Source organism: Amblyomma maculatum, unplaced genomic scaffold (genome assembly GCF_055883805.1).
Source record: "Amblyomma maculatum isolate TAMU_Amacu unplaced genomic scaffold, ASM5588380v1 scaffold_18, whole genome shotgun sequence".
NCBI classification, from domain to species: Eukaryota; Metazoa; Arthropoda; class Arachnida; order Ixodida; family Ixodidae; genus Amblyomma; species Amblyomma maculatum.
Genome location: NW_028146743.1, coordinates 10034954 through 10052475, shown reverse-complemented (window position 1 = coordinate 10052475; position 17522 = coordinate 10034954). Strand labels below are relative to the sequence as shown.

The window sequence follows — 17522 nt, the reverse complement described above, 5'->3', positions numbered from 1 at the left end:
TCATTTTTTAGTGGTTAAATTGTTGCATATACTCAGCTGATGACAATCCGTGCCCTGTCAGAATAGGTTGCTTGAGTGCTGCGTAATCTCTGCACTTCTCCGCTCCCCTAGCCTTTCCATTTGGTCTGGGCAGCAAGAGGCCCAGTCTGTTTGTTTGGAAGGCTGTATGCTTCCAGGGCTGCCTCGACGCCATCAAAACAGCCCGGAACAAGCGCCTCCTCAGCTGGCATGTCTAACAGCACCCCCTTCAACATGTATGTTTTCTTCAGTCTCCTTTCTTCCACCCCACTCAGTGAAGCCTCCAGCATAGCGCCAGCACTTCAGTCTTGTTCTCTAATTCAGTTTTCACAACTTTGAGCTTTATCTGCAACAATGCCATCTGGTCAGTGACTGACATTACTGACCTTTCGCTAACGCTTCGCACCTCGGCAGTTGCCAGCAGCTCCATTTGCTTGTCCTCTTCCTCACTTTGGGCCCCCTACTTCAGCCTCGCTAGTGCACAAGTTGTGGCCTGTGGTTTCCATAGTGTCCTCGAAACAAGAGCCAACAAGACACCCACCTGTTTAGTCTCGCGCTGCAGGGGAAAGCTTTGCAAATTTGTCGATGCCCGAGATGTCCACTCAGCTGTAGGCCGATATCTTCCGTCCAGCACCAGCTTGGCTCCTAAAGCCGGAGATCTATTCAACTGCGCCAGGAAGGCAGGAAGGGAAGGCGCCAGGAAGGCGCTGCCCCTCTAGCATTCCCCGACGAAGTCTGATCATACTTGGCAATTCCAGACTACTAAGAATTTACGTCGATTGTGGACAGTTCATCTCACTCAAGAGTGCAGCCTTTCTGTTCGACACCAGAGTTGAATCTCTTGTCTCTTACATTGATCGGCTCTCTTTGAAGTCACCCTCTCTCTCGAAGTACTCTTCGCCAGGCCCTTGGAAGATTCCTTCTTCCTCAGTTGTTTTCTTTTTTCAGATTTCCGGAGGCAAGAGTCTCGACTGCTTCGTTGACCCCAGTGATCATTGTGGACATCTGCAATTGGTCTAGAGAGCAGACTGTGGCCAGTTCGGAAATACTGGGTTGCGCGCTCTTCGAGCCAGCACTCCTTTCACTCCTTACTGCTTTCCAGACGCCGACCTTCTGCTTCCCACTACCGCTTTGCTGCCCTTGTTCTGCCGATACCTCACCCGTCGTCACTCGGTGGGACACATGGCACTCAAGAAGCTGACCGTTTGTTCGTTCTGCCAGTACTTGGGGCAAAACACAGCGTTCACAACAACTAGCAATCTCATCATCTCCCTAATTGTGTTTGCTCAAAAAAAGAAAACCTTTGTTAAAAGAAAAAGCAATATAAAGGATATTTTTTAGCATATATTTCTTGTGTTATAGGTGCTGCTTGATGGCATCAGACATTGTTAGTTTCGGCTATGTGGCTGAGTTTATCCATGCCAGCTGCATTCAGATACTATATGGCAGATTCGGTAATACAGTGTGGGTAGTGACCTGGAAAGCTTGAAGTAATAGGGAAATTTTATCCTGTCCACAATAATGGTGATTGGTGTTTCCCTTTCATAACTGAAGTCAGGGTGAGAGCTAACAAAAGGTCAGTGGAATGGCCTTTAATATATCCTCATATGAAGGTTGTTTGAGTTTGCCTTTCTGAGTTTGCCTTTCATTGTTGCACTTTGTTGCCATCACCAAGGGTAACACAAGCCAAGTCGCAGTAAATGTGGTGTTATATGCTTTTTTTAAAGTGCTCTCCAGCAAGCTGTTGGCTGCCAGCATCTCTGACAGCTGACAAATATGCAGAGCCCAAAAGGTTATATGTCACTGACCAAGGGCGAGGGTTGGGTTTCATTGGTTACGGCAGCACACAAGAAAGTTCGGTCTGCACGAAAGAACGGGAGAGTCGTCCAACTCTGCACTTTTAAATGCTAAATGAGCATGTTTGTCTCATTACGTCCTCCTTTTTAAATGTGTGATTATAATTCTATAGACACAACATGGGTAAGTATCGTGCTCTAAAGGGAAGGGTGACAAGCTGGATCAAGCTTTATAAAACTGTCACTATTTAGGAAAAGCTGGCCATGTGTAATGGGAGGCATGTGGTGATGGCATTGGCGTCGCACGCTGGCTGACTTGCATAGCTTGGTTGAGAAAGTGTCTCTTAGTTGAACGGCCGTACAACTGCTGCCGCAGGAGAGGATGGGGCTGCTGAGCCACTCCTGAGTGATGACGAGATGGCCGTGCTGCACGAGAATTTGAAGGACATCTATTGCCTGCTACGGGAGGGATCCGTGAACCCCTTGCTCAGCCAAGGTAATTGCATGTATAGTGCTCTTCAGAATGTTTATCCTGAGCATTTGTTGCCAGTTGTATTTCAGGGAAGGGTTTGTTAGTAGAATGTGGCGTTTCTTTTACTAGCTCCAGTTACAGATATGCTACAGGAAATTGCCTTACAAAATCCTGTTTTGTTTTTTGCATAAGATTTTCTGGCAGACATGCATAGTACGGCTGTGCGAATAGTACTTTTTCCTAACCTAATCGAATACAAATAGTACAGCCTTGCTATCGATTGGAATACAAATTATGTGGCTAAAAGCCGAATCGATTACTCTCGAAGGTATGTTCATATCATGTGTAGGCTGATTACGAAACCTGAAAAAGTGTGATACAGCTGCATCAACCTTGACTACAGGTGAGATCAAGTCAAAATCTTAAATAATAAAGATTGTGCAGTGCCATAATCGGTAATCAGGAGAAATAAGTGCTCAGTAAAGTCAAGCGGGGCATGGGTTAATAAAATTACTTGATGCAGCTTGCTAGATGAACAGCCTGGCACTACTAAAACGCACAACTAGAAATAGAGTACTGTCAGCATGGCATTAGTCAAAGGTCACATCAACTAAGAGACGATAATGTCTTCTCAGACGAGTCGTCAAAATTAGACTAGATTAAAGCACTAGCGTTGCTGGGAAATGGCGCAGAAAATGTAGATACAAGGCTACATTAACATGCAGTTATTATGTAAACAGTTAAGGACTAGAATTGAAACTTGTAGTAGTATGAAGAACAATCATTCAGTATTCAAATATTGTTCGACATTTAGCGAAGATATTTGAACATTTTCAAATAATTTTCAATTCCCACTATTTGATTCATTTACCCTAACACATAGGTCTAACGCCAGAGGCTGTAGTGTTAACTGTTTTTAGCTCCTGTTCTCTGCTTTCTTTGGTTAGGTGATCTTCAATGATAGGCTTGGTGAAAATTGGCAAAATAAGTGGCAGAGCTCGCATTGCTCTCGTGGAACTAGATAGCTTCTTTTGCACAGCTGATCCTTTATAGTGCAGTTCATTATGCTTCCTGCCATGATGTGGGATAGTATATCATTCTAATTTTTTCATGTGATAATGTAGCATGCATGCATTTTTGTTTCTGAATCAAGATCATACTGATGATGCATCTGAACTCATTTGCACAATAACACGTTTTCTTTTTCTGGAGTTCTAGCATAGGAACCGCTTTCTGCAATCATAATTGTGGCCCATTTCAGTTGTCGAACCAAGATTTAAAAGCATCCAGGCTGAGAACGATGGGGTATCTCTATTTTCCCACTTGCAGAATAGGGGTAGCCTTCATATTCAATGTTTGGGCTATTGCCCAATTTCACCTTGTCTGAATATATGCTTTGCCTAAATTTTAGACAATATACGTAAGGAAAAACATGCAGGTATGGGTATCAGTTGTGGAGACTTCTCCGTCACTTGTCCGTTTATCCGTGTCTCAAGCAATGTGTATTGTCATTTTCTCACTGTACAATTTTTTTATGTCAAGCTCTTATTTCTATTAATGTGCCTTCTGGCTCTTGAATGACCTTAGATAATTGACAAATTAGGAGAAACACCAAATTGAAGAAAAGCCATTTGAGAGATTTGTCATGTTGAAATATGTAACTCATTTCACCTTGTCGTGGTGGTTCGGTGGTTATGGCACTGAACTGCTGAACTCAAAAACACGAAATCCTGGCCTTGGCGGTTGCTTTTCAATGGAAGCGAAAGTCAAATGGTCACATAACAGAACAGGTGGTCGAAATTATCTGGAGGCCTCCACTGTGGTGGTCCTCATAGTCCAAGTCATATTGTGACATTAAATCCTATCAACTAAACTAAATAACGCATTTATTACTTCTTAGGAAGCAGGAGGGTAAAAAGAAACCTAAGCGACGTCTGAGTCTACTCACAGCTGTCATTTCTGGTGACTGTCACTGGAGGTCTGAAGGTGGCTTGTTCTGGCTTTGTGTTAGATGTATGCGTTATATTTACTGTGACATGCCTTTGGGCGCAGGCATGGCTGCTGACTGTGGAAAGTTGGAAGAGTCCATGGGAAAACTAACCCTGACTGGTGAGGAGGGAGCTACCGGCCACAAAAGTGGCAAAACGGACGGCAACACGCTGCTGCACGAAGAGTTTAGCCGGCCAAGCTGCTCAAAATCAAGACCTCAACCTCGCGATGAGGCTTACATGAAGAGATGGAACAGTGCCAAAGGCAGGGATCTTGGAGACGCCATGTATGGACTAATTTGCTGGCTGTTAAAGTACCTGGTGAAAAATTGTACGACAGACGTCTTGGTGAAGCTTGCCTTGGATCTGATTTCGCTCTGTGACGTGGACGGAAACAAGTGAGTAATCGCCATTGCTGTGGCATTGTGTAAAAAGCCAACTGCAGGAAAAACCTCAAGAACGGTGTATGCTAGGCCTTACACTGTAAGGAAATGTCATGGAGGAAGAAAAGAACTTAGGAGAGGCCCTGACGTCACTTTTTTGAAGCCGGCATGGCCGCGCGGCCGCGCCATGGCCGGACGCTGCAATGTCTCTCCTCCTCCTTTACCCTCAGCAGTTTCTATCTCCGCAACGCTCACGTTCCTCGGGCCCTTTGCAACGCTGTTGCTAGTGGCCCGAGTTTTCATAGCTACAGCGATGCCGTTGCTAATGGCCCGACTTGGCTAACCCTAAATCTTGACGTCACTTCCGCCACACTTTCTCCAATGCATTGGGAATGGCAAGGGCCTCTCCTAAGTTGTTTCCTTCCTCCATGGGAAATGTGTTATGCGCAGATTTTTGTGTTGTAGATCCACTGGTGATAGCCTCTGAAGTCAACAGTATGCACTTAGCAAGTGCCACAACCCTTTTGGGGAGTTTTAGAACCCAACAAACTAGCATGTGCCCCTGTGCAACGTACTAGCTGACTGGAGAGCTCTAAAATAGGTGTTTTCCCTAAGCAGCGAAGCCGGCTTGCGTTCATGAAAAGGCATTTAATATACGGGTTGTTGTAGGAAAGACCTTAAGCCGGCTTGCGTTCAATTGCTGTACTACTACAGGAAACCATGAAAAGGCATTTAATATACGGAGTGTTTCAAGAAAGACCTTAAGTAATTTATTATATAGTGGGCCAAGTAGAAAAAAATATTTTGCAGTAGCAGACTCTCTGCCACGGCGGGCACAATATGCTGGAAAATGCCTTTAATTATGCTGCTAATTAATCAAGATCCTCCGGCTAACTTTCTAGCATAGCAATTGTGTGGTTGGTTCCGATTGGGAGTTTGAACCCGGGAACAAGAAGATACCATATCTCCTTGTGAAATGAAGAAAAACTCACTTTGTAAAGCTGCTCTGCAGCATGAGGAAATCGGACTTTTTTTTTTTTTTTTCATGCAAACTGAACCTGAGCGCAAGAGGTGCGCCGGAAGCTTGGTTTGGTACAGAAGCAATTTCCAGTGCACATTCGCGCAACCTCTACGAGTGTGTGGAGATCCTTTGAAAGCCCATGTAGCGCAGCAAACAGTTGGGCTGGCACAGTAGTTGAAAAAAGTAACTGTAGGGCATGGGGTGTTTCATTAAGCCCGAAGGTGCAGGTCTCTTCAACTGTTGGCCTGAGTGCTTAGTTGGCTCATCAGGTGTGGCAGCACTTCCATTCTAGAACGAATTTCTAACTGACATCAGTGGAGAAATTAGGATGCTCGATGGCCGCAGCATTGGGTGTTTATTTCGAACTCTTTCAGGGTCACTGAGAGAGAGGAGTTGTTACACTGCAGTATGAAGGAAACATAATAAGAGCAAGTAATATGTGACATTACATGAACATTGTAGAAACTCGTTCGTCATGCAATGGCATTCAGGAAATGATTTTGGTGATGAAAGGACTTGTCTGGGTGGGGAAGTGTTTTCACTCTTTGGAGGCACATGGCAGAAGGACTGCAGAAAACATTTTTTCCATATAGCTGAATATAAACCTTAAAAACATGCTTCAGTCAGGAAGAAATACAGTCGAACCCGGATATATCGAACTCGAAGGGGATCACGAAATAGTTTGATATATCGATAATTCGATATACAGAAATCGGCTTGTGACGGCGCTTATGATGCGAAAAAACGATACCGTATTTGTCGCGTAATCAACCCGCTCGCATAATGAACCCACCCTCCACTTTTGCACCCGAGAATTTGAAAAAAAAAAAAAAAAAGCGTTAAGGCCAGCTCGCTCACATGCAAGCGACTGAGCGATCTCAGCGACGAGCGGCAGCGACAGAGCGAAAATTTTCAAACTTGTTGGAACCCTCTCGCTGCTCGAGCCACCACGGCAGCTCAAAACAAGGTTTCTGTGTCCTTGCGGCGGCAGAAATCGCAAGCGTTTCCGCTTGCATGTCGATGGCTCGCGTCAGTCCGTTTCGGTCGTCTCATCAACAGCTCATTGGCAGCGTGCCAAGATGCTGCGCAGCGCGCGTTTATCTTTTGATAGCTCCTGCGGTGGCGGGGAGTGAACTTGGCAGAGTGCCCGTGATGGCTTGATTGCGCAAACCTGGTTCGATTTATCACGCCGCGCTTGGGGCGGGCGTCATGATCGCAGCTGCTGACCGCGTGCTTCGCTGATTCATACATGCAAGGATAAACGATAAAATAAAATAAAATAAACATCCCTGCAAAAAAAAAAAAAAACTGCCGCTTCTTAATGTCCGCAGCCGCCATATCTTACGCTGCGCCGCGCATACAGCACAACGATAAGGAAGGACGACTCTCGCTAAATAAAAAAAAAAAAAAAAAAAAAACACTGCCGCTTCATAACATCCGCAGGCACCATAGCCACGTTTGCCGCCGCACGCAAAGGGTTCGCAACACACACTGGAGAAAGCGTCCAACGAGCTGGCTTGGCGCATGAGCTGGCTTGGCGCATGCCTTGCGCGTCTGAAGGAGAGAGATAGCTCAGTAAAAAAATGGGCACACCCACGCACATGGCCTGCAAACGTCATGTGTTGGCGCGCGGAAACGACAACTGCAGATGCGCGTGCCTTTGGGGAATAGGCGCGGCGCTGCCCAGACCATCGCCGAACTGTTCCTTCTCATTCCTTCCGCGCGTGGCTTGAAAACGTCACGCGGCAAACGGCCAAGGGTAATGCGATAGTCTTTGGGGAAGGCACACTTTCCAGTGCGTGGTGCAGAGTTCGATATATCGAACGACCGGTGAATTTGAGTTCGATATATGACGCGGCTTTCCTGTACTTTTACGTGGGATCTTATTTCGTGAGTTCGATATAACCAAAATTCGATAATATCCAGGTTCGATATAACTGGGTTCGACTGTATACCAGAGAGGTAGGATAAGCTTGACGGGGAAGGAAAGTGGCGAAATGGTGTGAGTAGTTATACACCTTCCGCCTCCTTTACGCCCCGCTGAGGCTGCGCGGTAGTTACGGCACTAGACTACTGTTTCCAAGGATGCGGGGTTGAATCCTGGTGTCGGCGGCCACTTTTCGGTGGGGGCAAAAAGCAAGGTGCCCTTGTGTTGTGCGATGTCAGTGCACATTAAAGAACCTCACGTGGTCGAAAGTTCCGTAGTCCTCCACTACGGCGTCTCATCATAGCCTGAGTTGCTTTGGGACGTTAAAACCCCTCAAACCAAACCAAGCCTCCTTTACACTTTGGTTTGGGTGTATGAAGAACCTGGTGTAATGATTTGAAGCACCAAAAGTGATCCATGCAGCAGTTTGTATATCTCCACAATGTTTGAGGATAGTTTTGCCTGAGGGTTATTTTCAAAACTCTAAATTGATGGGGAGAATGTGTGCTAAGAAGAGAGGACAGCAAAGTGATGGCTGTCGTTTCTAATAATGCACTTCAAGAATAATTGGTAAATACTTTTTTGCCAAACCTTCTGACATGCTTGCCTTTAACTTGTGATAACCTTTGTTTTATCTTGCTGAATAGTACAACAGTTACAAACTAGTTGTGCACTTACTCTTTAATTCTCAGAATTTTGTTCATTTCATTCTGTTCTTTTTGGATGTTTGATGGTTTTCTTTTTTTTTTATTCAGACTGAATTTTTCGCTCTTAGCATCTCATTTACATTAATCAAGGCACATATGAAAGCTAAATGTTAGTTGCTGCCAGGTGTTGAGAAGCATCAAACCACTTTGACTGATGTTCGTCATTGGGACTTGACGATTCTGGTTGATTTAGACCAGTTTAATAAGTTGTTAATGTGAGCGTAATTGAAATTGGAGCATTCTTTTTGACTTCACACTCAGTTCATCTTAGCGGTGGCCTTCTTGCTCTGAGCAGTTGGGGAGTTGTTGGTTATGGGCTTTGCTGAAAAATGAAACTTTCAACAATGCAAGCATGGCTGTCTTCAGAGCAAAAGAATGGCTGGAGTCTCAATTTCCACCCAATGGCACAAGCAGATTGCTAGGATTAGCAAGTAGAACGTAGTAGTTTAAACTGGTGTCGAAGACCGGTTTGGTGGGATTGGAAAGCAGTAGTTACTATTGATGTGTAAATACTTTAAATTTGGGTTCAAACATGTGTAGTGCTCTATAATATGCCCTAGCAGCTGGTGCTGCAGCTTAACCTTGGTTATTTCGTATTAGTAATATACTCCAGAGCAGGTTCCTAGGAATTATATTCTGCTGTTCAGTGAACAGGTGCGTTTCAGCTAGCCACAGGAAGTTGTTCTCAAGTATAGCTTTTGTTTATTTTGGATGGAAAAACTATGTACTATATTGAAAAAAAAATAAATAAGCAAAGAAGAGAGAGAGGACTTAGTTTTTTTTCTGAAATTTATTGCAATTCTTGACAGATATTTGATATTTGTAGGTATTTTTTCTTCATAATAATATTCAGGAATGGCAGTATTACTTGTGCCTAGCAGTTTTATTTCAAAGCACATTTGCCTCTCCTGCTGCATTATTGTGGAGCCACGGTGTAGATTGATTGAAAGGTAATTTTCCAGTTGCCTTTAAATTTTAGACCATGTGCACCGTGCATGAAAAGCAACGAAAAGCAAAGCGTGCAAATGCATAGTTTGAGGAGCCATGTTTAAGGAAGAATCCTTCGGCTGTTGCACTCATCTTTTGCACTGGCTCTTGGTGATCCACCTAGGGTTCGCACAGGCTCTTCAAGTCCTGGGAAAGCTGTTTCAGGGGCCCTCTTGCAGATCCCTAAATTTTGACGCAATCCTTGACAAATTTAGATCACTCTGGATTATGTGCCTTCACAGGGAACACAGAGAGGATGGGTGAAATCCAGAGCAACAGTACTGCACCCAGCCAGACTAAGCTCACATAAGTAGTCCTCTTCCCTTCAAGACACGCTTTGTACTGTCCTTCTCCGCTTTCATTTTTTTTTTTTTTTTCAATGCGCATTTTCTTTCCCTAAATGATATTGTGAGTAAATCCTTCTTGAAGTGGAGCTCATCCGGGTACACGCCCTTTCCTTGAGAGTATTTTGAGCAGGTAAGGGGATTGTTCCCCTGGCCCCTTTGAGTCTTCTATTGTTCCCTCCAAAAGGCACTTTAGTACTGAAGGGCAAAGGCATCTCCCATATTACTCCAATTAACCCAGTCTTGTGCTAGCCTCATCCATCCAACTGACTTTCTGCCACCCCCTGCTGCACTTTCCTTGCTTTATAATCTAATTTGTTACTCTTTTCAACTATCGGTTATCCTCTCCATGTATGCCCTGCCCATGCCCATTTCTTTTTCTTGGTTTCCACTAGATGTCAGTAACTCGAGTTACTTCTCTGACCCACTCAGTATACGTATCTCTTAACGTTACACCTACCATTTTGCATTCCATAGCTCTCTGCGTTGTCCTCAACTTAAGCAGAATGGCAGGTGGCTAAGAATGGACTTGGGAAAAACTTATGTTGTGCTAGAAAGCAATTGATGTGGTCATGATGGACAGCCAGGGCTGTTTCTTTATGTCATCAATATGCTGACATACAGTCACTTCGGATTACTGCATGTGATTGAGAGGATTACAGCATAAAGTGAGCAGGTAAGTTAGGGAAGTAGGGGATGAAAAGAAAGGTGAACAGGCATTGGAGGGAAAGCGCGGCAATGACAGCTGCTGATGCCTGGGAGACTGGGTGCGTTAACGCGTTTGTAGGCTTTGCTGTGATCATAGACGTCACATTGATTTGTGAAATCCTTTGAGATATAATCGACCTATCCTGTTGCCTCAGTATTTCGGGAGCTGTTGCCCTTTTTTTTCCTAAGCTATTGCTGCTTTTTCTGAACCCTCAGTGAGGATGTAGTTGGCTTGAATAACCTGTGATCATGTTATAGTCGCAGTATGTTCTTTTCTCGAGGTCTCAAACATCCCCCACTCGTATTACATTCGTGGTCATGTTACTGGTGTGTAAATACGCTAGTCTCTGCAATTTAAAAAAAGGTTTCTTACTTTCCTTGATTATGTTGCTCCTTTGTACTCTTGAAATCCTGGAATTCTACTTTAGTTTTAGGCTAAATGTTCTGTGCAAGCCCCGGGTCTTTCACTTGTTCAAAATTTCCTTATTCAGAGGGAGGAGACTGAGCAGATGCATTTGCTGAGACTGAATGCATTTTGCGGAGTCGTGGCCGAGAAAAAGGAAGCCATAGTGCACCTTGTCTGCAGGCCTGCATGTTCCTTGTCATGAGATATGGTCTCTTCTTTCCAAACAGCGCCTTGCATATAGGTGTGGCACACCCTCCTTGTTTCCTTGAGACCTTCCTGAAGATGGTGGACATTATGCAGAGGCGCGTGGAATGCGTGAGCAAGCAGAACAACAGAGGGCAGGTGAGCCTCTTTCCTTTCTTTCGGTGCACTTTGGTATTCAGCGACCTCACTTATGCATGCCTGCCGACCCATGGTAATCTCACCAGTGTGCGGGCTTTGCAACCAAACATTTAGATTCAAGCAGTGAGGCGTGACAGTTTACAGCTTGAGGCTGTTATTAGGCTGTCCAGAAGAGAATTCCAGAATAATTTTACTCATTCCTCTAACTCTGCTAAGCAGCACCCCCCCCCCCCCTACTTGTTAATAGCTTTGCCATACACTCCCCCCCTCCTTTTTTCTTTCTTCTTCTTTTCTTTTGTGCAATGCAAAATTTTGCCAGTCTTTTTATGATGTATTGCTTTAAGCTTGTTGGACTTTCACATCATGCATAAAAGTATTCACCTTTTTACTTTTTGGGGTTGGTGCAGATCGTTTCCTAGCAAAAAATGTCGGTTTTTGGGTGGTGCATCTAAATTTTTTTTTTTTCCGTTGCCAGAAGATGTTTGATACTAAAGTGCATAATATTAAATTTTAGGGGATGAAATTCTTTCTATAGTACTATTCTCAGCCAACATATTTGTTTACTCATTGAGGCTATTGAAAAAAGGTTAAAAAAAATTGCAAGTAAAAATAAAGTTTTAAAATATTAATTTTTTTTTCACACAGGTGATGACACACACAAAGGTTAAAATATACATTTTTTTGCATAAAGGACCTGTGCATGACGTTGGTAAATATCGACATGTTATGTACAGATTATCTTGAGTTACATGAAAAAATTTGACGCCTACTGAAAATTGCGCCAGTCGGCAAAGCAATGTAGAGGTCGATACCCTGTGGTCGCGTAGTGCGAGACACTACTGTCTGCGCTTCCATTGACAAGTGATGGCTCCTGAAGGTGAAAGATGTTAACAGTCCACAGATGAGAACTGTGGCTTTTAGAACATAACAGGATATCTTTAGATCAGCACATGGCAGCCGGCAGCCGTAAAATGATTCCGAGAAGAAAGCGAAATTTATCTACAAATGATCCGCGTCGATTTGGCGCAGTTTTCTGTCCATGCTAAAATCTGACGAACCGAAGCTGTCTTCAGTGCTACTGCTCTTATCTTCTCCCAAAAACTTGTCCTTGGATGCATGAGACTTGGAACAAACATGGCGAAACACTGTCTCCATTGAGCAATGGCATGCAAGGCCGCTGCTGCCGTGATGTAAACAACACGCACGTCACCTGACCTTGCTCCAGAATGGTTTTAAATCTCCCTACGCAGCGGAAAAATGAAACTGAAACTGAGATATTAGTTCCTCTGCTACCCACTGGATGGCTCTAGCTGTCCAGGAGTACTTTGCAAGTGAGAAATTTAAATTTTTTTTACTGTCATAAGCAGGTTTTCGATGGGCAGGAAAGTGTTAAAAACCTGGCGCATGTAATCCGGTTTGCACAAGTTTTAGAGGTACACATGTGGTGGCACTGTGATTGACAAGGATAAAATGTTCACACTTCTTTGTGATACTGTTGCAAGTTTTTTCTCAGACACCTTACTAAATAACTCCAGTAATGTTGCCTAAGGTAATGTTCATCACCAGCCTACGAAAGTAGTAGTTTACAATGATAGGTAGCGAAGCACTCAAAGGACCATGAAAATTAGGACAGAGTGCATTTGCCAAGCACTTGCAGATTATGACTAGCAGCTTACCGGTATCGTGTAGGGGGAAAATATATAACAGCTTCATCTTACCTGTACTCACCTATGGGGTTGAAACGGGGGGCTGACGAAAAGGGAGCTCTGGAAAGGGAAAGGGCCAGGGGGTGGATGAGGTTGAGAAGTTCGCAGGGGTAAAGTGGATGCAGCTAGCACAGGATTGGGTTGATTAGAGGAGTATGGGAGAGGCCTTCGCCCTGCTGTGGGTATAGTCAGGCTGATGGTGATGGGGGTGGTGGTGATGATTATGGTGTTGTGCAACACTGACACCGCTGCAGACCCCTCTGCACTTGTCCACTCTGCGTGGACGGAGCGACCATGCGACGTTCCTTCTCATGGCTGGCGCCGACGTGACTGCCCTTGATCGGTGGGGCCGCACGGTGCTTCACTGTGCCGTCCTGGGTCGCATGTCCAAGGAGGGCCTGGAAAGGCTGCTGTGCCACCGGCCCATGGTGCAGATCAATGCACCCGATGCAGAAGGTGGGTTTCCCTTGGTCCCCATGCTAGCGAGTGTATCAAGTAACAGATTATTCATTTGTCATTTGTTACTCTCAGTCAGACAAGGCATCTTTGCAATAGCTTCGATGTGACAGGTGTCATTTTGTTATCACTTAAATCCGGCGTTATTTGGCTAATGCTTACCAACTCGTCTGGCTGCTTCTTATGAACTCTCAAGTAAAATAATGCCATCTCATACAATGTAATTTTAATCTGGCTTTGGGGCAGTGTTGACAACTTTCTCAGCATAATTGTGGCATCATCATAATGGGGTTTTGGGACATAAAGTTAGGATGTTTGGATATGCTGCATCAAAATTGCCTGCCCTGAAGTGTGACATTTTATCTTATGATGCCACCACCCCTTTGTCTGTGGAAGCCTTGTTCTCTTGGGCGCCAAAGTGGTGCATACCACTCGTGATTGCACGTGACTTACTGCTCTTGTGGCATCGTTTGGTGTTCTTGCCGTACCGGAGGGCCGCGGATTAGAGCATATATTCTGACATGCCTCTACATAAATATGGTTACATCCTTGCCTGTCTTGACAACAGGTGCTTACTGAAAGCAGCCCGGCAATGCGCTTCAACAGAAGCTGAAGGCTGGGAAGGGGCAGGCGATAGAAAATGCGATGAAAACTGGGAGGAGAGGGTGAGGTTGTGTAGCCTTGATCTTAGCACCAGTGCCATTTGGACGGCTGCTAAAAGCTATTCGGCACTCACTTACTGCACAGCTCTTAGTGAGTTGAGTGCATTATGTGACGCGGTATGAGCGCTTATTTTTTATCACTTTTTGGACGCTCAAATCCAACCTGTTCTAAGGTGTGGGAACACTAACCTAGCATTCATGAAGGGAAAGCTACTTTCATATGACAAAGGTGCAGAAGAGGAGGGGTGCATAAAAGAAATGCTGCAGCGTCAAACATTTTCAAAAAAATTTTCCCCATTATCATTTCTTTATTGCTGAACAAGCAAAATTGTGAAATTCTGGACAAAAAGGAGAAAAATAGTGAGAATTTTAGTCATAGCATCAGACTAACTAGACGGGAGCGCATTGAGATTTTAGGAGTGTTTATAAGCTGAGAGAGCACCAACAAAGGACTGCTGCTAGTGTCCCAACAATGAAATCGACGAATGCATAATTTTCAGTGCAAAAAACACAGGAAAAAAAGGAGACAGATGTAGGACGAACACTGAAGTCAGTGTTCATCCTGCATCTGTCTCCTTTCTTCGTCGAACCAAGACTAACTAGCCCATCTTACCACATTGATAGAGATCAACTTTCGCACTTCTATTGCGATCGCGCAGAGTAAACAAGACCGCGAAGGTGTCATCGGAAGCTACACGTAGCACCGAAGGTCAGTTTTGTTTTTGCTGTAAGATGGTAGTGTAAACAATTGTGCAACACTTCTTGTAAGTTCTAGAAGGTCTTCCATGGGCCTCCGCTAGTGTCCCAACAAAGATGATCAACTCGCATGGTTTTGTTGCGATTGTACCGAAACAGTGAGGGTGCGCCACCGCAAACAGTGTGCAACGCGACGGCCATGGTCAGTTTTTTTTCTCATTGCAAGATGGTAGCATAGACAATTTCGAATACTTGTACGTTCTAGGAGATGGCAGCACCTCCCAGTAAGCGCGCCTCTTCAGAAGCATGCGAAATTTCAAACACACGCTCAGCCTAGTATGCGTATGGCAAAAATTCCACGGGATGGAATTCGGCCACAGTACCCATATAGCAAAATACATTGAACGAGTTATTGCCTTAATGCAGTCATGGTGTCTTTCTGGGCTGGATATATAAATCTGCTAATTAGGGAACTTTCTCTATACTGTCCATTTTTCCCACACACATAAATTGCATTAACTGGGGACGCGACCTTTGAAAACCGAAAAATCGCGAAACAGTCGATTTTTGCAAGATTATATATTCCGGTAGTATGTCTTATAAACTACCATTTCTGTAATTATCAATGCCCAACTCGCCATAGAAATACTCGAAATTATTTAACAAGCGGCGGCAGCCGCAGAGCCGCCGCGGAGCAGCGAGCAAGCGCCGAAAATTCCCAAATTTCGCGTGCGCACCATTCCTCTCCCGCCGAACTGAGCGCCACCATCTTGGTCTTGTTTTGTTTGTGAATTCTTGCGCTTTCTTCTGCCACCCTCGGCAGCGGCGACGGCGGCGTGGTCCAGGCGTGACTTGCTTCAGATTGGGAGCCTCGTGGCGGCTTTCGAATTTCCCGCGCTCGAATTCAAGGCTGCGATTGGGCAAAGCGCGCGCTCCGTGAGAACGCGGGGGATCGGGCGACTACTATTGGCTGCTGCGGCCGCTGCCGCGTCGGTCTCCGCCGGCTACCTCCCCACATCGTCTGCCCCGGCTCTTTGCTTGCTGTCGTTGTTGGCTGCCTTTGAACTTTGTGCGTTCTGCTCGCCTTTCGCCATTTTTGCAATCGCCGGATTTACGATCTCTCGTTGTGCCCTCTGAACAGTTTCGTGCAACGTGTTAAACGTTGCGTGGTCGCTCACGATGCCTCGAGATGCGACACTCGTTCAGTGCAGACTTGGCCACTTAGCTAGCTTCTTTTTTTTTCGTTTCGGAGTTTATGCCGCGGAAGATAACCCGGGAAGTCGCTTGCCGCGTTTGGGCCGCTCCTCGTTCCTCTGGCGAGATGCCGCGAGAGGTAAACCGGGAAGCCACTTGCTGCATTTGCGCCGCCCATCATGCCTTGGGCGAAATGCCGCAGGGGAATCGGGAATGCCGATTGTCGCGGCTTGCAGAGCACAGGATCGACGGATCTCAGCATGTGGAAAGTGGTCTGCGGCACCAAAGCGTTTGCTGTAGCCGATCGGTTAGTCGCACAGATGTTCTTTGTAGCCGAGAAGCCCTAATGTATATTTTGACGGTCGCACCGGACTTGTTCGTGATAAGTGAGTGTTCGTCTTAAGTGGGGCCGTTATAAATGGGCTCGACTGTACTTGAATAAATTTTTGAGGGGCAAGGCAAGACTAAGTATTCAAAATATTATCTCTGGAATTTGTCATAATTAATTTGATTAATCAACATAGGTCTAATTGATAACAAAAATCCAGTGCTATATGCTATTTTTCAGCCAGAAAATTTAGGAAAAGGGCTTTGTACTGCCCTGAGGAACCTATCTAGGAATCAGCATGACAAATTGCACAATGCCAGTGCCTTTCACAATTTCCCCAGGCTTGATATAAAGAACCTATTCAAACCAATTTGATATGGTTCTGTATCTTGAGAACTAGCATGCACAATTCTATGAAACTTGGTGGTTTTTCATTGGTAATGTCATGAGCCTGTCATGGAAATTTCATTATGATAACTTGAGAAACAAAAAAGTTATTTTATTTATTTTTATTTTATTTATACAGTTGAATCCCGCTATAACGAAATTCACGGTGCACAAAAAAAAATTCGTTCTCGCGGAACTTCGTTATCGCAAAAATTTGACGTGAAACGCAGAAAGAATTGCCCAAGCAGCAGCAAAGGCGTTTAATGCCAAAAATCTGTAAGCTTGGTTTGCTTACGCTTCACGGCGAGCAACGCCGTCACGCGATTTTCGCACTCGGTCAGCAAACCCATTGCAACATCGTCGTCTCGGACAGCAACGAAATTCCTGATGACATCAAAAGCGTCCATCACCTGTACGGCGGTTGCCGCAGCCGGCGCTTCCTGTACGTCGTCGTCTTCTTCATCGGAAGAGTCCTTATCATTCCGGGCAGCTTTTATGATCTGCTCATCACTCACATCTTCGTGAACAACAACACAAGCGTCAGCGCCGATGTATTCGTCGAGCTCGAGATTAGGCGGCACGGTTCCTATTTCTCCCAGCGTTTTCCAGGCGGCCGCGATCCCCGGAGCCGGTGACGCCTCTTCGTCGTCTGTAACGCCTGGTGTTAGGCCAGCAGAGTGTACGGGTCGACCTTCAGCAAATCCGGCGTGCCTGAAACAGTTCACAATTACTGAGCGCCCCAGTGTGCTCCAGGCAGCAGACATAATCTGCAGTGCCACGTACAAGTCCACCTTCGTGTCTCGGCCGGTTTCAGTGTTAAAAAGCAGCCGCTGAATTAACCTCCCGCGGTAAGCGCGCTTCAGGCTAAGAATCACGCCCTGATCGAGAGGCTGTAAGACAGACGTGCAATTGGGAGGGAAAAACCTCAGCTTCGTGTTAGTGAGCTTGACTTCGTCGGAGTGATGCGCTGAACAATTGTCCAAAAGCAAGCAAA

The 17522-nt window shown here is 45.2% G+C and overlaps 1 protein-coding gene across 5 annotated transcripts in view; it reads left to right on the top strand.

The window, feature by feature from the left end:
• Rel (nuclear factor NF-kappa-B family member relish) overlaps nt 1-17522 on the top strand; it is a 160875-nt gene that overhangs the window by 119598 nt on the left and 23755 nt on the right. For all 5 annotated transcript variants that reach the window (XM_084586281.1, XM_084586283.1, XM_084586282.1 and 2 more), the window contains exons 11-14: nt 2191-2310; nt 4339-4672; nt 10985-11099; nt 13060-13261. In XM_084586281.1, the coding sequence (XP_084442407.1) occupies nt 2191-2310; nt 4339-4672; nt 10985-11099; nt 13060-13261 (771 nt within the window). The remainder of the gene's footprint in view (nt 1-2190; nt 2311-4338; nt 4673-10984; nt 11100-13059; nt 13262-17522) is intronic.